The sequence below is a fragment of the Synchiropus splendidus genome, chromosome 3, assembly GCF_027744825.2.
Source record: "Synchiropus splendidus isolate RoL2022-P1 chromosome 3, RoL_Sspl_1.0, whole genome shotgun sequence".
NCBI lineage: Eukaryota > Metazoa > Chordata > Actinopteri > Syngnathiformes > Callionymidae > Synchiropus > Synchiropus splendidus.
The window spans coordinates 17762795-17783933 of record NC_071336.1 but is presented as its reverse complement, the minus strand read 5'-3'; the positions used below and the strand labels follow the sequence as shown (position 1 = coordinate 17783933).

The window sequence follows — 21139 nt, the reverse complement described above, 5'->3', positions numbered from 1 at the left end:
CATTTGTGAAAGTCCTCCTCACTGAATGAGGTGCTTTACAAATTACATGAGCCACAACCAGATGATTGTCGTAAACGCCAGGTATTTGCAAAAGCAATTATCGGCGCATTTAATGAAGTTAATGTACAAACAGGTTCCGGAATACAAACTTTGACCAGAGAAGCTGGCCTGGTCACGTGACACAGACATGGTTGGCTCATGCGCAGAATGAGATCCTACTTTTGTAAACAACATGGCGTTCCACGGACACTTCTCTTGAGGGAAAAAAGAACGCTCAATCTGCGACAACAACCGCATCCCCTGCAACTTCCCATCGTATTTACATGTTGGGTCAAAGCGATCGTTCACATCCGCTTCACAAGAAGAACGAAGGGCTGGACAGACAAGCTGTCTGCACAACCGTTCCACAGCCAAACGGTACCGTCTTGTCGTTAGCATATCTAGCTACCTCGCTCCAATTCTATCATTTCACGAGTCATATTATTCATCAAATTCTAGTTTGCCACTTTCGTGGAGCATATATTTAAACCGATTGCATTCGTTGTCTTACCGTAAAAGTGTTATTTTAGCTGATAATTAATTCCCCGTAGTGCAATCAGTTATAAAATATGTGTTCACACTTCGTTATATTCATAATCATTTGTAAATAATGACATGATTGTTTTGCGGCTGCATGCTGCTTTTAAACAAACACAGCAGCGAGTACCGTACCATACCGGTGTTTCTTCGTGTTCATATGCTCGCGCACATTACACTGGTCATTTTTGTATTCTTGTATAAAAAGCAGTCTTACTGCAAAATAAAAAACGGAAAGGTAAACAATTTTACATGGTTCATGTGTTACAGTAATTATACAATTCATCGAAATGAATATATTTATTACACTATCACAACATAACAGATCAATGTCAGATTTGGTCCACTGTGCCACATCTTTGGAAATAATATAAAATAGGAATGAAAAAAATTCAGTGTAATCGTCTGTGTAATGCTAGCAATGAAGATACCTGGCAAAAGGAGAAATTGAAAACCAAGTGAGAAATGCAAATCAGTCCTAATCCTGGTCATTTTTTTCCATAAAACACTCTTTAAAAAATGCCAGGCTTATTCAACATTGTAATTATTTTTATTGTCATATTGCCCATCGGTTGCCTTTAGAGGTTCAAATCCAGAAATATGCTTTTAAAAGCAAATGAAAATATCATTTAGTGTACAATTTATGTTTGTTCTCAGCACCTCAAAGATTGTTTCACTGACTTCCTGATGTTCTCTCTTTTGAGGCCTTTTGTAGTCTATGGGCTCTCAGTCCAGTTCTGGGATGTCTGGTGGAAGGGGCACTTCCAGTGGCAACCCAGCTGAACAACCTGAAGCACCAGAGCAGAACCATAGTGAAAGCAGTGGCAACAGCAGGCGAGGACAAAGAACCTCTGACAGACAGCAGGGTGAGAGACAGTCTACATCAGAAGAGGACGTTGACTTAGCCGAAGTGCTGGCTTACCTACTGAGAAGGTAAAGAAATTGTTTCATAATAGACTGTTTAATGGGATGGGTGTATTCAGACGTCCAGTATTACAGGCATGATTAGGGACGATTACATCTACTTAATTATTTAGTCAAGCAGTCGTATCTTGTATTTAATACATCAGTAAACGATGAACTTACTTAACTTCTACACAACTATTACATGATATCAGGTTGATGGTACATACTTGTTGCAGAGAATTTGTTTTCTAGTTTGAGAGATGCTGTTTAAATTAAAATGAAGCGATTTATATTCACAGTGTGAATGGGTTTTTTTCTCACTATGTACATTCTATATATTATCAAATATTTTTTGCAATTGGCCCGAGTATACTCTCCTCCTTCTACATAATGTTTCAATGAGTCTGTGAGATATTAGAAGTCAATGAGAATATTGAAGTCAGTTGTTGCATACAAACTATTTCAATAATACATGATGGCAACTCAAGCTTGGGCCTTCTTGGTCTAAGTGAAATGTTTACCACACTTTTTTAAAGTAATATTTCCATGCGTTCTTTAAAACTAAGTGCCTTACAATCCCAGCGCTATAATCAGCATCAATCTAAAAATGTGAATTTTTCAGGGCTATTTAACATGTACACACATTTTCACCTAAAAATAGCGAAGGGATTCATGTGCCAAAATAGCAGCATGAAGGCCTCTGTGTATTGTTGACCAAATAAACAAGATAGCACTATTGTAAGGCACAAATATCTTTGTTTCTTTAGTTATTCTGGGGCTGTTTACCAAACCATCTAGTGGGTGTGTCCTGTATAGGATAGGTGACCTGCCAGAGTCCCCGTCTGAAATAGTGGCATGGTCATCTCTGTGGTCAGTGGTGCTGAATGAAGTGTTGAATCACGGTCAGAGGAATAATTCCTGTCCACAATTCCTGGTCAAATAATAAGAAACCTATTATATCTTGTGTCCTTGGTCTGTTGATTAGAGTTAATAGCTGTCCGTGGTATTACCCATTATGACGGGGGACTAATGGATCACACTATAGGAAAAATTTAATTCCAGTGCCTGAGGAAGATGGTGAAAGAGAGAGACAAATACTCATTCTTTGCATTGTTTCTAATACATTTTGAAACAGTCTTATTAATGGATGAATTCACTTGAGCGAGGGTGAATTATATGTATGCAGTGTTTTTCTTTATCATGGACATGTTGCTGTGCAGGGGCCAGGTCCGACTGGTCCATGGAAGTGGAGCCACTGGGCTACAACTGGTCCAGTCATACTCCGACTCTGATGAGGACAGTGATGGCGCTTGGGACGGTCGACTGGGAGACCGCTACAATCCACCAGGTGCCAAATCACACGCATGTGACATGTTTTGAAGATGTATTGATACAACGATATATTTTCTTTTCTGATAGTGGACGTCAAGCCTGACACAAATGAAGTGGACCGCAGTGAAATTCGCACTCAGATCCTGCTGGCCACTGCTTCCTCTGTGCTGAGAGGGAGACACAGTTTCACCCAAATGCTGTCAGAGGTGAGCACCTATCTTGTCTTTGGAGTGTAATGCCCTTCATTAATGTCCCAAAAGATTTTGTACGGGGCCTTGGGATGCATTAGATACGTTGCTTCTTCCTGCTGCAATTCGCCTCAGCGGTTGCAAGCCAGCCTCCTCCACCTTATAATTTATAATCATGTCCTAAATTGCGCTGAACCTCATTAGTTGTCTTGTGTTTCTTGGGGTCCTAGTCGCGTCAGTAGCTTCCTCTCTGCCACTTCGTACTTTGCTTCCTGTCCTTTGTCTGAGTCTCAACCATAAACCATGGCAGCTCTAGCAATTATCCTGCAAAGTTTCCATGTGACCCAGGTTGTAACTAGGGTTGTCAACAGACAACACCAAAATTTCAGTAGTCCATACCAATACCAGTCTTTTTCCAAGATTTTCAATGCAACAAAAAAGTACTTGAAGTTCACTACTTTACTAAAAAAACTTTCAAATTGACAAACTGTCTTCAGTATTTACTTTGCCCGTATGAAAAAGAAAACTCAACATAAAGTCGCCCATAATCTCATTGTTGCTCACTGAAAATAAGTTGTGTAGTCATTTTGTGTTTTCGTCTTATTTCCAAAACAAGCAGAGTGGATGGATAGATGGTGATAGATTCTTTCCAATTTAACTTTTTGGTTTACATTTGAACTATTTTCTTATCCTTTCAAAAATGCGATGGAATACAGTATCAACAAGTTTAGGTATCTACACATGAACATACCACCTGGTTTATCGATAAGTGTGTGTCGCTACCAAATTAGTACCGAAGTATCGGCTCTTTTGACAAGTCCTAGACTCTACTACCATATATTTATTTCCTTCATGCCACGGACGGCTGTCAGAAGACATGCTCCCTACATTGTTTAATTTTGCTGGGAGTTCAAAGTGTGACAGAATAAATCAGAAAACAAAGGAGCATGTCAACCTTTGTAGTTCACCAAGAGACATGAGCAGTGATGTGTACCCTAGTTAATGCATTGTTTTACTATTTTATTTTCGTGGGATTTGCCAGAGGGAGCAAGGAAGGTGCAGAGGATCGAGTTTCTCTCATGGAGAATGCAGCCGCATCCGTACACAGTAAGCGCCAATTTGGCGATAATGCTTGGACCTTACTGCTTCTTTCCCCATATCCTTCTATACTGTATATATTGACGTTCAACTCACTGTCCACAGTTTCCTGCCCAACTATGTGTCGCACAAAGACACATATCAGCAGAAGGCCTTCTGTGGTGTCTACAGCGATGACGGCAAGATGTTTCTCTCTGCCTGCCAAGGTAAACAGCTGCAGACTTCTAATGAAAAACAAAACTGATCTGGAACTAATTAAGAAGGAAAGCGATTAATTTGCAGGGCGTCATGTTTGTTGTTTCTAGTTTTTAAAGCTATTGAAGAGTATTTTGACTTACTTTTGAAACCAGGTTTGACTTTGACTGAAGGAAAAGTAAAATGTGAGATAGCGTTTTGTGTATATATTATTTACATTTGAACTGTTATTTTATTGAAAGCATTTTCAAATCTTATTTTAAGTTATGAAAATGTGTGATATTATGCTTACTAAGGTGTTTTTAATGTGCAAGTGAAGTGTTAAATGGACAAGGATACAGTCCAATATCCCCGAACGACAAGCTCTAGTAAAAAAAAAAAAAATTGTGACATCAAAGACAGGTGTTGACCGCATTGAAGTCGTTGCCACATTTTCATCTCCTTGTCTTCAACTCCAGATCAGAACATCCGTTTATACAACACCACCAGGGGGCGCTTTGCTCTACGACAAGCTGTGAAAGCCCGCGATGTTGGCTGGAGTGTGCTGGACGTGTGCTTCACTCCAGACGCCCAACATGTCCTGTACTCCAGCTGGTCCGACTACAGTAAGTTCAAAAGAGCACTGATAATATTCTGTGAAGGAGTTCGATAATCGACATGTGATGTCCGGCACAAGAGGTACGACCTGAGGGCAAGTGACCGATGGATTGACTCCAAACTTGGTGACCCTGGTACGGAACAAAGTGTCATTTGTCAGTCAGAATCTTCACTTCAACAGCTGTACAGCACAATATTCAGTACAACTTAAAACCCCACGTCATTTACACAATACTGCGTAAACATGCTGATGAACCCGGTTCCTCTCATTGGGTTTCCAACCTTGTTTGTTATAATGGGAAAAAACGTGACCCACTTAAACAGCTGATTGTTCTAAACATGTCTTTAAATTCAGGAAACACTAAATTGAGATACTAGCTACTGAGACTCTTGTTCAGTGTCGGTTTAATTACAGGCAGTTGTGCTTCTGTCCAGATGAGTTTTCATCGTCATGCATGGATGTGAGTGGCGATCGATTGTGTTTTGATGCATGTTAGTTCAGTCTTTCTGAAGTGAAGTGTGTTGCTGTTAGGGCAGCACAAGATTTTGGCAGCCAGGATTTAGCTACAATGATCGTCTGCATTCAATTTTGCATTTTTGAGACCAAATTTGGACACAGCATTTGCTGTGTCTGAGGAGTTGCGCTTTGTAACAGAATAATTATTTTTGTACATTCTAAATGATCATTTATTAATATTTAAAATTTCGTCATGCATTGAAAGCTGTTGTTGCATTTTTCAATAGTAAAGCAATGGAAACAGTGTTCTGGCTGTCATCATAAAAGTGGCGATCAATAATTGTCATTACAATATTGATAATTTTTTTGCCATAATCATGCAACCTATGCACCTATGCACGTGCCATATGTAATCGAATCTAATCCATAATGTGTGATTAAACACTGAACTGTTTCGGTATTGTGAGTCTACCATAACCCCAGTATCTCACCCCCTGCCTGACGTCAGAGGCAGACAAACCACAGACGTGCACATATCGCACATACAGGCCTTCTTTATTGCAGGGGTGTCCAAACTGGTCCTCAAAGGGCTGGGGTGGTGCAGATTTTTGTTCCAACCGATCAAGCACAAACAGTTTAACCAATGAGGTGTCAGCTAAAACAAGCAGCACCAGACAGGCAATCATCTGATCCCACTCCTCAGACACATGACACCCCTGTTTTATTGATTTTAGAGACAGATTCCGGTGAATCCAGCAATGTAAATGTGAACCTGACACTTTGTTTCTCCCCATTTACACAGGGACACGTAACATACAAACAGCGTTTATCAGAAATCTGAAGTTCTTGGTATGAATCCTTCAGTAATTAAAGCAGTATTTGCATGTCAACCAAAACACATTGAAATATACTTTATGCTTCATTGTCCTTGTATAAATGGGGCATTAGATTATTGCCGTGTAGTTCTGTCCTTTATGGTATTCAATTCCATTTTCTTCAACTGATTTTTTTTTTTTTGTGTGTTAAGGCCGATTTATGCTCCCTGAGCTCCGTGAAAATGTACCTGTCCTTCTCAAACAATGTTACCATCACTGATGGCATACTTCCATGCGTTCATTATGTTGGTATTGCTGTTCACCTATATATCCAGCAGTGGGATCTATATAGGAAAACAACTCGCTCCAAAACCAACCTGGCCACTGTGGAAGAAGTGGTGTAGGTGTCAGTGATGCAGTTAAATATATCGTGACTGGAGGGTGGAGAATTTCCACCATTGTGATGTCTTCTTTATGTCACATGTGAGCTACGTATGGGGTTGTAACAGCAACATTGCCCCCACGGATTCCGGTGCTACTGCTCCGTTTGGCCCGCTTTATGGAAACATGCAGAAATACAGAGGAAATGATCGCAGACCATGAACAGATGTTTCCGTTCGTATCCGGATCCGCACGTAACGTTTAGCATAAATGGGCCATTACTGTGGCCAGGATGTCTCATAATGTTTTTTTGTCATGGGTAGAACAGATGGAAGGGAGGAATGGAAAAGAAGACACAGTGAAAGAGTTAGTCAGAGCAGTCAGACAATATTAAGTTGTGTGGCCGACATAAGGCAGATAACCAGTTCCCTTCTCCCCATGTGCCTTGGATTGGCCTGGGAATAAGTGGGAAAAGATGGATGGAGCTTTGTCTCACTCTGCTTTCCGTCCTGCAGTTCACTTGTGCAGTATAGATGGCGACAGCGAGAACCACACTGCCCTGGACCTCAAGTGAGTGACTTGCTTCATTGATTTCATATTAAGACGCACAGTGGCTGTAGAACATTTCACAGTGTACATCCACTTTTCCTGCACCAATAGCAACAGCATGTGAACATCTAACCATTTGTATTGGACTAGACTAATCTTCTGTAATTCAATCATGGCTTTCCCTCCCACACTCATGTGTGTTCCTCTGCTCTCCAGTCCAGAGGAGAGGAGGTTCTGCGTGTTCTCACTGGCAGCATCCACAGATGGAAAGGAGATCCTGGGCGGGTGAGTACCAGCAACACTGCCTTGCTCAGAGGCAATGAAGGCCACTAATGAAACCAACACGCTGTCTTTCGAAACAGGAAATTCTATCCTCTCTCTGCTTTTTCTGTTGAATCGTTGCGGCTCCTGACAGTCTGCTGTTCGCTCGGTTAAATTTGAAAATGAAACTCTTGAGCTGTTCTGTACTTGGGAGATTCAGTATCATTTACTGTCTAAATATATTCTTCATGACAGAGTTGATAACTCTATTTGAGAACTGTCTGCAATGTCTCAAGATTTTAGGTCAGCGTTGCTTTAAGTTGTACCGATGATGGGCGAGAACAACCATAGATGGAATAACCAGGTTGTTCATTGAGTCACGTAGTCAGCTGACCTCATTCTTTGGCGAAATAATGTTGCTGAATTTGGAACTGGACCAACTACAATGACCCTGAATGGTTATATCCGGGTGGCGACTTCTTATTTTGGCCAAGTAGTTTGTTTTAGTACAAGCTAAACTGTGTCATATTTATGGAAGAGGATTAGGACCAGTGAAGAAAAAATGGCAGAATTCTGACTTTAAAGTCACTTAAATGTCAGAATTCTTGCTTCAATCTCAGAATTCTCACTCAAAGTCAGAATTGGTTCTTTCTTTGATACAAACCAAGTCTTTGACATATTCTCCGTCCGAATACTCAAGAGTTTGAGCATGATGTGCCACTACTACAACTATTATTGCTAAGTGAAAGTCTAAAGCACAGCTCGATGTAGTCATCCAAATCTGGCTTTTCAACCACGACTGTGTGAGTTGTGGCCTCCATCAGCTACTGCACAAGAAAAAAGAAGGAAACCAAACATAATTTAGAATGACTGAAATAATGTAGTGTCTGACAAAACAGTATACATATTATATATTTTGTAAATAATAATGTTCTGATTTATGGTGTTGTGTCAGTTATCAATGTCACTACATGATGACATGTTGTCTCCTCACAGCTACACAGCAGTCTGATGTTTCCCTCCCCACAATTCGTAGTTCAGCGTCAGAAAGTCAGACTTTAAAGTTTTCACTTTAATGCAGAATTCAGATTTTAAAGTGAGAAATCTGAGATTAAAGTCAGAATTCTATAATTAAAGTCACTTTAAAGACAGAATTCTGCCATTTTCTTTTCTTCACTAGCCCTAATCAACTTCCGTACGTATTAAAGCAAAGCACACGAGCCATTTGATCAAGTAAAAGACTCTTATTCTAATGTTTTTCTTCTCTCCTCTTTAATCTCAATTCTCTAGAGCCAACGATGGCTGCCTGTATGTCTTTGATCTGGAGCAGAACAAGAGAACGCTGAAGGTTTGTGTGTTTTCTTTTGGACTCTCTCATATATAACTGCAAGCGCTCACACATCGACTGTCCGTTAAGCTTATCAAGTATGTCTTATCAATCCTGTCACAACAGGGAGGTTGCAGAGGCAGCTGCTAATCTCTGGTAGTCCCATCACATGACTATGCCCAAAATGACATGCTATGCATTTGTTTGCATCTACTGACATCAATGTTGTATTACTATATGCCCTGCAAAAAGTGTGTGCACTTTGTTTTTAGCCTGTCTTCCTCATCAGATGTTTTGCACGCTAAAGTGGGAAAGAAAAATTCCAGTAGCTGGAATGCATATTCAGCTTCTAGAACATATTTTCTCAGACAGAGAGAAGAATAGTTCAGCTGAAGCGTGGGCACATGGATTTAAATGCAATATTCAAAAGTGATTCTAATGATGCAGCTGTGCCTTTCTATAGAGAAACTGTTGGATGCTTTGACGCCTCTGTTTGCTCGTATGGGTGTTGGTCAGACATTCAGGTGAATAGATGTTGAACGGTCCATTGTGTGGCCATGTGCGTAAGCAGGTGCCTGTCGTTGTTGGCGAGGTGTGTGTTCCGCCTCCGCAACGAACAGTGGATGGTCCATTAGTGAATGAATTAGAAGGTAGAAGGTAGTAGAAGGTAGTGGCAGAATACTTCGAGGACAGAAAAATGAATAATAATGTTTTTTCCTGTCAGATCGATGCTCATGAGGATGACGTGAACGCTGTGGCGTTCGCTGATGGCTCGTCTCAGCTGCTCTTCTCTGGTAGCGATGATGCACTCTGCAAAGTTTGGGACCGACGGACGCTGCGGGAGGACAGACCACAGCCTGTCGGACATCTAGCTGGCCACCGAGACGGCATCACCTTCATCCACAGCAAGGTGTGACAGTGCGCACATTTTTCGCTACAAGTATTTTCTGAGCTGAGGTTAGAATTGCAATGTGGTCTGGATTTTATAGTAAGTAGGCCACGATCCAAGAATTCAGTTCTCACATACTTTGGACATGAATCATTCCCACCATTCCGCCTGTTGTGTTGCTGCGGCAGGGAGACGCTCGGTATTTAATCAGCAACTCGAAGGACCAGTCCATCAAGCTGTGGGATGTAAGAAAGTTCTCCCCTAAAGAAGGTTTGGCAGCGTCCCGCGTGGCCGTCACCCAGCAGGACTGGGACTACCGCTGGCAGCAAGTTCCACAGCGAGGTGAGCAGAACAAGAACAGGCCAGGTCGCAGATGAGAAGGAAGCGGGACAAAACGGACGCTAAGTTAGAAGTAAAGAAAATGAGCCCTGATGAAACGGCATGTTTTGACCCGTGACTCTTGAAACACATAAACATCGGCTGATATATCTGGTTTATGTAGCTTCCCCCTGCTGTGCCTTCTTTTTCAGTGGTATGCAGCAGCCATCTTGTTTTTCTTAGCATCTCGAAAAGGTTATTCAACACTGGATTAATGTTAAATAAACAAATGTTATTCAGAGTGATTAGCTATTGTAGAACTCTGCAGACATGAAGAGATCAAAGCACACATGCCGATCATCGCATATCCACTCAACCATGCATGTCCACTGTATTTAACTGTCCAACCAATCTGCAGTGCACTGCTGTAGCTTTAATGATGACCTTCTTTAGCAAACACTAGGACTGTTGTGTTGCTGGTGTTGAAACAATTTGGCAAGATGTAGCTGTGACTGCACTCATTGACACCGGTGAATTACACAGTAGTCACATGCACATGGAAACATGGAGTGCTACTGTGTGTCCAGAAAATGTGGGAATCCCTCAGGAAAGCCATGTTAATGGGAAAAACGTCAAAGGAATTCACAGTTAGACCAAAACAGGCTAACTAATAGGAGGACGCACAAGTTCATTCTATGAGATTTGAGAGGAGTAACAGGTTCGTCTCTGATGTTCTGCGCATGATGTTCTCGGCCGGAGGGTGAAGATGACACGTTGTCTGTTTCAGCCCTGAAAAGACACAAGCTGGCAGGAGACACCTCAGTGATGACCTACCGTGGGCACGGCGTTCTGCACACGCTCATCCGCTGCAGGTTCTCACCAGAGTTCAGCACCGGGCAGAGGTTCATCTACTCTGGCTGCTCCACCGGAAAAATTATCAGTAAGTATGAGTGTGTGTCGCCGGGTTCGTCTGAATGCATTCAAGACTCAAGCTGTTGTTTCAATCCATGCAGTTTATGATGTTCTGACGGGGGCAGTGGTCGCCAGACTGTCAGGGCATGATGCGTGTGTGAGGGATGTCAGCTGGCATCCGTACGAGGACAACATCATCAGCAGCTCTGTGAGTGAATTGTTTTTCATACCAAAGTACAAATAATTATCAGTTGTTCTCGCAAGTTATTCCTTCAATTTTTTTATATTTTATTTTATGTAAAATTATTTTTTGTAAAAATGATTTCGGTTAAAGTGTCTGTAAAAAACAAAGTGAGCTGACAGCAGTAGTAGACCTTCGAATTCAAAAGAGTTCAAAGATGTCGAGGGTGGGGTCTTTTAAAGGCGCCCTATTCTGTTGGTCCATGTTTCAACATTGTTAGCCTACAAATCTCATTAGAAGTGACACCATGAAATCAGGTGAAACCAGATGACAGGCCGCAGAGGTTTTGTTGTCCTTATCAATCTTTCAAGGTAAGCATTCCCGCATTTCCAGCCGAGGCAGCCATTTTGTAGACTTTAGCTTGATGTAACTTTGGGAATACAGACATTTAATGTTAAATTTTGATGCAAAGATGCACTAAGTACGTGGGATTTCAGTACTAGGAAAATAGTTGCACCCTAGGGCCCCTGGTCAGAACAGAGAATGATAGAATTCAAAGGATATCAATTGTTTCTGGTTTTTCTATTTAAGTCCTGCGTGTGGGATTTTCGGGCTAATAGCTATGTGCAAAAAATGAATATGATTTTAATTCAAATGAAATGCAAATGCAGCACTCATTGAGTTTAACCTATCAGTAAAACTTTCTCAATTCCCTGTGCCCAATATAGAGGAGGTTTAAAATAGAAGATAAAATTTGCATCAACAACTTTCCACTCATAAATACATTGAAATTGAGAAATCAAAACTGAAATTGCTTGGAAGTGTCCATTTCCCTCTAATCCCACAAAGGCCAGTTAATGTTGGCAAAAGCCTGCTTGTGGCCAGTGACGTAAAGAAAAAAACACTGCAGACTGATTTTGGTACAAAGAGCATCATTGACGTATCGATTACGACTTCCACGTTAAAAGAGACAGAGGTGAGATGGAGGTGGATTGTGATTTGCTTGCAACTGATATGGTGAGGCAAACCTGCAGCTTGACCTACTACTTTCTAGAAGTACAGGATCATGAAGATTGCTTGTTGTATCAACTTATGTTTCTGCATTTCTCCTCCCAGTGGGATGGCGCTGTGCGGATGTGGGAGCACAGACAAACTCACCCCCTGGAGGAGGAGCGCGAGAGAGACTGACATCAGGACAAGTACCACTGCAGTGAAGCAAACGTGTCAGGAGCCCGGCAGACTTGACGCACACTTGCAATAAGCTCACGAGAACTGCAATAGACTGTTGGATTCAAAGAAACTATCACAGCCTTAAAGTAGGACAGCCTACTTGCTTTTTGTTTATTTTTCACTGCCTATTGCAAAAAAAAAAAAAAAAAGGAGAAACAAGCCAAAGATGCTTCAGTTGGCTTCAATGTGCTTAAAATATTGCACTCAGTTTTGGGCACCCTCGTGGTGATTCCTCTAATTCATGTTGGAGAGTAATTGTTCACGAATTTATAGTATTTTAATGCTATTTGTGTTATCAGGGATTTTTTTTTTTAGCTGACATTTTGATTGCTGTCCCACGTAGGGCTGGATCACATTTCCACTAGTCTGTTTATGAAATATAACACGCTTTCATTTAGCTCCAGTGCAACTTCCATCTGACACCACAATCGAGAGGAACACTTGTAAACAGAGTCGTCGAAGGACCGATGCGTGAGCTGTGGCTTCACTTCACGGGTGCTTGCTGTATGCGAATCAGTTCTGTGGGAGGATTTTGTGATGATGTCACCACATGATTCAGACTCAACTGTCTACCATGAAAAATGAGTAGTTTTAAATCATTGTACAAAGATATATATAAAAACATGTGATTTGTTGAAGATTTGTCTTTGGCATCTTTATTTTGCTGAGTTTGCAGAAAGTGGACAGAGAAAGGTTGACATTTTCAGGCGCGAGAATATTCCATTTCCCAGATGAATAAGTGATAAGTTGGTGTGTGTTGTGTATGGTGTTTCGGTTTTTCCAAATGAGCATTTTGCCAGTTTTATATTAAGACTTAAAGTAAATTTAGCATCAACAACAGAGGAGTGTCTGGGCACAGAGAGGAAACGCAGCTGTTGCAGGCGACAAATGTAGAGCAGCAGCAACAGTTTATTGCCTAAATTAGTTTTGGCTTCAACAGCTGATGGACAGTAGAATCTAAAACAGACGTATGATGTTTCTTCTTTGCTGCTGAGTGTTTTAGTGAAACGGTCACTGCTGACATCTAGTTAGCTTCATATTCATCTCGGTGACTGTGTCATCACAGCATCAAAGTATTAGGAGAGAAGACACTTCCAGAGTCAGAAGCATGTTTACAGTGGCTGCCGGGGGTGGGCTGTCAGGGTTAGAGGGGGAGACGGGGGGTGTATTTTTACAAACCATGTGCTCTCCTTCACGCCTGACAGCGATAAGAAGCCAGGCCCCCGTCGAGGAGCTGCTGTGACTTTCCTAAACAAAAGAAGCTCATACTTGTCACCTCCGGGTTCTAATGGGCCAGGAAAGAAGCGAAGCCCCCAAGATGGAGATTTTACACAAGATGGTGGCAGAACTGATGCTTGTTGTGAGATTCACGATGGGAATCTTGCACTCCGCTTTGGTTTTTGGGACGAATGTGACCGGGAGGATTATGGGAAGCAACGTCTTCAGGCGACATTTCCACCTGCTGCTGTCGTGTGTGGTTCTTTTCGGGCCCCTGCTCAGCTTTTGGGTGTCTAAGTACAGCATCTTCGCCAACGGTAACCACTGGCTGTACAGGTGAGACGTCCATGTGAGTGTGTGTGGGTCTGCTTGGTCTGAGACTTCACAGTTCTGTGGGTCCCATGAGTTTGACCTGGGGTTCCTGGAGAGGAGAATCATTTGAACAAGCTGAAAAGTTTTAAGGCTCTAAGGTCTTGCGTCAGTGTCACTGCAGTGTCAACACAAAACCTCACTGACTCTTCAGTGCAGTTTTGCTTTTCAAGCGTAACTGTTGAGCGCAGTGGCAGGACTATTTCTTACATTTTGACAACACCTTGTTGATTCCCAGGAAGTTCCTGAGGTCAACGTGGGGCTGGACTTCAACCCTCGCCGGCTCCTTCATCGTCCTTGTTTCCCTCTCAGCTCGTCATCCTCCATCCACCTGCCTGCGTCACCTCTCACGGATCGCACTTGCAGGGTGTCTGTTGTGGACCTGTCAGCGCGTCTTGACCCTGCTTGAAGACGCCGCTGGAACTTGTTACGAACCAATCGCTGCGCCTCAAGACGTCCAGACCACAGCCTCGCCAGATCAACCTCTGCTGGTTCTCCACCAGGAGCAGACCAAAGCCTCATGTCTGAGGAACAACATGCTGTGGAGCGGCTACGAGGTGTCCAGAGACGTGCTCATCCTCTGCCTTTGCAGCCTCTTGCTGGTGGAGGAGCTCTCTGTGTTCGGCCGCAGCCTGACCGGCGCTAAGCGGTCAGCCGGAGGCCCGCTGAGGTTTATCTTCCTGCTGTGTGTGTTTCTGCTCGCCCTGTGGTTGTTCCTGCTGCTGTGTCGGCTCGCACACTTCCCACAGTTCCCTTCCCAGCAGCTTGGTGGAGCTCTTGGCTACCTGGCCTGGAGAGGCCTCTACCAGGGATGGTACCGTCTCCGACCCGGATGGGGAAGTCCCGGGTTACCTGACGAAGGGATGGCTGACACAGGCAAATCTGAACTTTGATGTGAACTTGCAGACCTCAACACTGAAAACCCAAATCACATTTGCTTTACATCGGTCAACCATGACTCACAGGGACTTTCAGATGAAAGGAAAATAGTTTTTTGTTGTTGTTTATTTAGTGTGTTTGATCTGAGATAATATTGATGAGTACAATACAGTTTTTTTGTGTTAAAAACCTTACATGTCTGCAGATGTTCTGAACTTTTGTAATTGTGGTCTGAAACAATTTAGCATCAGGTTTAACAACATGGTTGGGGGGAATCAATAAAAACATGAGAAGCTTTGTGGTAAAATTCTTTGTGTTCAGATAAAAAAACAATGTCAATTTAGAGTAGATCGTAAAACATGTTCCTTTAATAGATGTTTTTCTGCACCCCTCAGGGGTGTCCTGGTATGAGTGGCTACTGAGACAGAAGACAGACTGAATACAAAAAAAGAAGCTTTAATATGATTCAGAAAAGCTGGAAAAAAACACATAGGTAACAAGGAGAAAATAGGAAACATAAATACTGAGTTTGTGCGAATGTAATTATTCCATAAAGTTGTAAGAATAAGCAATATGTCTACTTTTTCATTCATGTACATTATATTTCAAGATGATCAATGTATGTTTAAATATTTTCAATGTAAGTGGCAAGGGACAATACATATTCCATTTCTATATACTGCAAATATTCATACAATTTTAGTGAAATATCAGACATAAATATCAGTAATAAATGAGAAGCAAACTCAAATAAAAATGAAAAAAGAAAAAAATCAAGTCATTTGAATTATATCGGTAAAAGGAATCAGTTTCCCTCTCGCCTCTAGAGGGTCACACAGGCACAGGGCCAGAATAATAAACATGGAAAGCTTTGAATGAAACTCAAATTACTCCATTAAAAAATGTGACATTTCAATATTTTTTCATGTAAAGATACATATTTGAATCAAAACCTGCGCCACCCTGGTGCTCGAGGGATGACTTTTAGACCCCTGCAGTAGAGTCAAGAAAGATTACGCAACCCAAGCCCAGCTCTTTAATACAGAGAAAGGACGATTTTCCTTAACAAATTCTCCACTATTTACCGAGGATATAGGTGTAGCTCTTAAATGAAGCACGGTCAGAAAATTTAAGCAGAAGAGTGTTTTATTAACACAATGAATAGAGACATAGTTGGCAGTGTCATGTCTGAGCTCAGGGCAGCAGGTGGTCAGTAGATCATGGCCTTCCCTTCGCCTCTGGGCTTGGTGATCTTGTCGTAGTTCTTGTTGATGATGTCGAGCACCGCCGCCTGGAGAGGAGAAGGTAGAGAGGAGGGGTGACCACGGGTGTCAGGAACACGGCGCATTAGGCCACACAGTGAGCAGAGAGCAAAACGCAGATTGCATCAAACGTCTCCTTTCATCACCACTTTCTCGCCTTGCTCCGTAAGAGCATCAAACACACGGAGCACCAGGAGGAGACCTGCACGGATTCATGGGTTGAGCACAACCGCAGCAATTAGTCTAATTAGCTGTGTATCAGGGAGCGACGGATCGGATCAGTCTTTGATGCTGCTGCTCGGACAACCACTTATCGTTTCAGATACGAATCCATCCGTGATGAGAAATAAGGCTTCTGTGGTACAAAGTCTTACAATGGAATTGAACCAGCGGCCTTTAACACGTTTCCAGACTGAATGTACTTCGACTGAGATGGATTTGTTTTGTTGCTTTGTCCAGCCATTCTTCTCCTCTGCTGTTAACAATGAAGGTGGTGACATGAAAAGCCTCTTACGTAAGTGTTGCGGATCTCCAGAACCACAAGGCGAAGCTGGCAATACTGGAACTGATCCAGTTCATGGACCAGCTGTCTGTAGTCGCCCTGCACAACACATCAAGGTCGCACATCATTTTCACATGTGAAGCAAAAACTGTTTGTTTTCTGTTTGAAATACTCACCACATGTGGTTGTTTTGAGGCTTTGGCGACAGCGTCACCTCTCTCACTGTAATACCTGCAAAAGCAGAGGGAAGGAAACGTGTCATGCTGATAAATGTCGGTTAGGAAGCCGACGTATGTCAGTAACACACACTGACTTTGCAATCTGGGTTTGGAACGCCTCTATGGCGGTGCGCGTGTTTGTCAGCTGCTCAAACACTTTCTCCTGTCAGACAAATAAAAAGTTGTCAGATGCTGGAAAGCATAATAAAAGTGTTCAGGGACGACCATGTCAAAGTTCATCAGACCTGCACAGCCACGCCAAAGTTGTTCCCATCCTCAACTCTAGGGATCTGCAGCTGCACCCACATGCACACCTGAAAAAAATGCATGTAACTTCCCTTTTCAGTTACTTGACATGCGTGCCGACATAAAGAGAATCTACTGGACTCACCATGTTCAGCTTTTCTTTAATAATGTGGAGCTCCTGCTTCACCTTCTGCAGTAGAGTCCCCACTTGATCGTTGCAACAGATAGGGCCACACGGTGGCGCTGTTGGACAGATATTAAACGCCGCTTGAGCTGGACTTCAGAATATTAATGCCAGTATCTCGACAGTGACCTTTGTCCGACCCGAGCGGCACAACTAGAATAACTTCAAATACCTTCTTCTTCTTTCTCATCGTCTTTTTTCCCATCCTTTGCCTCTTTCTGCAAAAAAATAAAAAATATAATAAAAAATATTGTTAAGAATAAATTGTAAAAATGAAAAAATGGTGATGTTACTGGTACTCCCATATATTTTTCATTTACATAGAACTTAATCGAAAATACCGAATGCTCATCCTCAGCAAGACCCTCTCTGGTGTCAATGAAATGAGAGCTCTCTGCCTGATTGATAAAGCTGTTCATGGAATTATATAGTCAGCAGTGACCATGGTAGCCCAAGAGGTGGAAACATTCTTCCAGCTAACATCTTGTGTTTCCATTAAAAACGAAACCAAAGCCTCCTGCTCCTGCTTAGAGACCCACCTCCTCCTTCTTCTTGCGCTTGGCCTCCTCTTTCTCTGGGTCTGGGATTGGGATGTCAAGCGGAACTTTCAAGGTTTCCAAATCGTCACAAGTGAAGGAGGTCTGAAGGGGAACAGCAGCGGGATATCATTTGAGCCTTGTGTCACAGTGTTGGCATGGAATACGGTGAGATGAAGGTTTACCTTGAGTAGAGTCTGCAACTCCTCAAGCTTCTGAGGGAAAAAGGTTGAGAGAAGTTCTTCTGCCTGGTTAAAATCATGGAAATAAAACATTGAAAAAATGAAAATTATTAAGAGGAAAACTCAAAATGTAATTTATCAAAACTGGCAGGAAGCAGAAAGAGAAATCGTGTTAGTCTTTTAACATTGGTATCTGTCTTAATTTTATTAATTCAGAATTAATAAAGGAGCTAAGCCAAAAGCCGTTCTATAACTGCTGTCAAAAGGACAGTAACAAAGCACCTGGGCAGCCTGCTGACATCCCTGCTCCTTCTCTAAATCGATTTGACACCGCTGGCCGTTGTTGGGCCATATATCGGAATGTAAAAACGAAAGGCACTTTAACAGTTCAGCATACAGATCTACATACCCACCTGTTTTGTGAGTCTCTTTGAGAACTCATCCACCTGTGTAGACAGGAAAAGAGACAGAAAAGATGTTTAGTTTATCGCCACGAGCGCACTTCAGAATAGCAGCAGCCAACATGAAGGTTGTTCTTCAGCCAAGCTACGACCGTCCTGGTCCACCATCTGCGTGCAAAAGACTTTTAAAACTAAAAGCGAATGGAGACACAAACCTGTTGTTTCGACGCGACGCAAACACCTTCTGTCGTCATCCTGTTTTTGATAGAGGAATCTTCTCAATATGATTGAATTTACAAGTTGAAACTTAACCCCGAATCACTATTACGCAGCATTCAACGTGAAAATGAAAGTAAACTCTTCTTTCCGCATCAGGAGCAGCTCGCGCGTTGCATCTTGGGAATCAGAGTTTTATTGAAAACACTTTTGCAACAGTCGATTCAAATTGTTTTTTACGTATATTTATATTCAGTGAATATAAACAGTTGTTTATTTTATGGTGACACACGTTTGGAGCTCTTAAGATGCTGATCTATTAGTTTGTAAAATGATAAAATTAAATGTAGATCTAAAAAGTATATCCTATTTCCATTACATACACTGTAAACTACAGCATGTATTTCTCTTACAACAAATCCGCACACAATCGCATATTATTTTATCCAGTATCCAGTAGCCTCTACTTATGCAGTGCTATGTTTTTTCCATCTTGTCTGCACATGTTTAATGTTTGTATCTCATACGTGATCAAATATACATGCTGTAAATCTCATTACACATGTTAATAAAGGTCTATGTTTAGAGTACATTTTAAATATATTTCATCGCACAAAGTAATAGTAAGAACACTACGAACCACTAGGAGTTGTGAGATTGTTATTTCGCAGCTCAACTAAAATTGGTGAGGAGTCACATTCCCTTCTTTAGGATTTGGATTTCCCCTGGGGAAAGAACCAGGGAGTGCTAACAAGCTCTGCTTTGTCTGTTTATATATGCGTATACTTCAAGTGGACCCTGTTTTTCTGGGTTATTACTATAAGTTAGTCACCGACTCAGTGAAGCACAGCCAACACAAGCACTTTACCTTGGTATGTAAAGCCATTCTCTGAATATTAGCTTTTCATTTGGAGTTCCATGCCAGCCACCTCCTGAATAGGTGCCAGTCAATCACAGGGTACATATAGTGCCTGTCAAAAAAAAGAAAGAAGAGTTGATTTTGTCACAAAAATATTAAATTAAAAAATAAGAAGAGAAGAGGCAAAAGTGTCATTATACCAATGAATGAATAAAATCTGAACCTTTTATTTAATTTAATTACTTGTGTTTAGAATTTAAATAGTAATGAATGATGAAAAGAGTACAGTTGTATTCGCTCCTTTGTCTGACACTCACGTGTTTTGCTATTTTTGTGAGAACCTCTCTTTGACATAATGCTTTTTCCCCAGCCTCTCACCCTTAAAACACATGGCTAACCTTAAATAGGACTCTGAGCCAAACTTGCGCCCAATTATAATAAACAACTTCACTGATAGTTTTAACCCTCTGAGTGTTGTGAGGACAGACCAAAAAGTCCTTACAAAGCAAGACTCACAAGTACAGCAAAACATGCCCAGACAAACACACACGTTTGTCATAACGTTTTTGTGGGGTTCATTCATAGGCATAATGCTTTCCCCATTCTCTCACCCTTAACTTGACCATCCATAACAAACAACAAATCACCTTAACCTGGACTCTTGACCAAACCTAGACACAATTATAATGACAAAGATATTATGAAGCCCTCATTCTCAAACTGAGATTTTACATTGTGGGGTCCAGCAAAAGAGTGCCAAAACACCCAAGTGATCCACAAGGAGTGTTTTCCCCAAAATTGGACCTCACTAGGAGAGATTTACTTAAACACAAACACACTCACACACGTTTGAATTGCCGTCCTTGTGGGGACCGCTCGCTGCCATAGTACCGGTACTTTAACCAACCTCTCATCCAAAACCCAGCCATACAAGACAAATGGCTAAACCTGACCAGGAGTCTGAACCAAACTTAAATCCAATGCTAATAACCTAGTTATTTAAAAAATGCCCCAGGTGTTTTGTCAAGGATTAGTGCCTACAAAGACAGATAAACAAGTACACATACACACACATGCACACACACTAGAATCATCACAGTAAGCTAATACCAGCACAGGGTGTGCAAACAGTAGAAACAACACAAACCTGTGGTTGCCTCAAGCCCATATGCAAACCCTTGTCCCCAAAAAATGAAATAAACACATGTGAAACACAATTGCGCTGCATGACCACTGCAGGCAGTCAAACCCGGACAGTCGTCTGGTCAAATTGTATTTACAACCCCGGCGGTTTGGAACTAGACACTTGATTGACTTAACTTCAGGGAGATAAGGAGGAGTGTGTGCGCACTCTGACGTCCACACAAATGGATTATTTCATCAGGATGTGTGTGTGGCCCAGAACCTGATTGGTCAGATAACGTTGCAGCATTGTATAGCAAATAGAATCATGGTGATGCGTGACTTGTAATCGATGAGTCAACAAGCACTGATCGAGAGGTGAAACGATAGTTTACATAGGCCGAACATCAATATATCCAAAGTGTCACAGTCAAGTCGCGACGTCGGGACTGGTGTCGAAGTAAACCATGAAGTTTTTTTTTTTTACACAGGTGATGGAATAAATAAAATAAATGAAATGTACAACTGTGCGACAGCAGACAGCAGAGCTTAATGGATCACCTATCAAGTATGATGTTTGATTTTGTTCTTGTTCCAAAGGGCAAAGTCTTGACATGTTTTTAGGAAACCAGTTAGATAGAGGGATTGACTGTTTGCGGCAGAATAAAATGAATCTTTGGACGACGATCAATGTTTCTTCTGATAGAAATGAAACTCGTATTTGATAGTGAGT

The 21139-nt window shown here is 41.8% G+C and overlaps 3 protein-coding genes across 5 annotated transcripts; 2 read left to right on the top strand and 1 right to left on the bottom strand.

Annotated features, from left to right (window-relative positions):
* Positions 1-198: 198 nt before the first annotated feature.
* On the top strand, positions 199-12850 carry dcaf11 (ddb1 and cul4 associated factor 11). Of its 2 annotated transcripts, none has more exons than XM_053859008.1 (15): positions 199-417; positions 1292-1509; positions 2703-2830; positions 2902-3020; positions 4045-4109; positions 4206-4306; positions 4754-4900; positions 7061-7115; positions 7311-7379; positions 8646-8703; positions 9407-9592; positions 9760-9913; positions 10677-10829; positions 10903-11009; positions 12099-12850. In XM_053859008.1, exons 1-15 carry the CDS (start codon positions 199-201, stop codon positions 12168-12170), a joined length of 1851 nt encoding a protein of 616 aa, XP_053714983.1. In that variant the 3' UTR covers positions 12171-12850. The 2 variants fall into 2 exon arrangements, with proteins under 2 accessions (XP_053714983.1, XP_053714984.1); XM_053859009.1 differs by having other exon boundaries at positions 269-417; positions 1281-1509.
* Positions 12851-13404: 554 nt separating this feature from the next.
* Positions 13405-14692, top strand: LOC128755960 (fat storage-inducing transmembrane protein 1). The gene is made up of 2 exons (XM_053860075.1): positions 13405-13766; positions 14038-14692. The coding sequence occupies exons 1-2, from the start codon at positions 13501-13503 to the stop codon at positions 14690-14692; spliced, it is 921 nt and encodes a 306-aa protein (XP_053716050.1). The 5' UTR covers positions 13405-13500.
* Positions 14693-15177: 485 nt separating this feature from the next.
* Positions 15178-18590, bottom strand: psme1 (proteasome activator subunit 1). Of its 2 annotated transcripts, XM_053859679.1 has the most exons (11): positions 18425-18590; positions 18222-18254; positions 17812-17874; positions 17630-17731; positions 17263-17308; positions 17052-17149; positions 16906-16974; positions 16756-16823; positions 16619-16673; positions 16455-16541; positions 15187-15969 (listed from the first exon to the last, which is right to left on the bottom strand). In XM_053859679.1, exons 1-11 carry the CDS (start codon positions 18461-18463, stop codon positions 15889-15891), a joined length of 741 nt encoding a protein of 246 aa, XP_053715654.1. In that variant the 5' UTR covers positions 18464-18590; the 3' UTR covers positions 15187-15888. The 2 variants fall into 2 exon arrangements, with proteins under 2 accessions (XP_053715655.1, XP_053715654.1); XM_053859680.1 differs by lacking the exon at positions 18222-18254 and having other exon boundaries at positions 15178-15969; positions 18425-18587.
* Positions 18591-21139: the final 2549 nt, after the last annotated feature.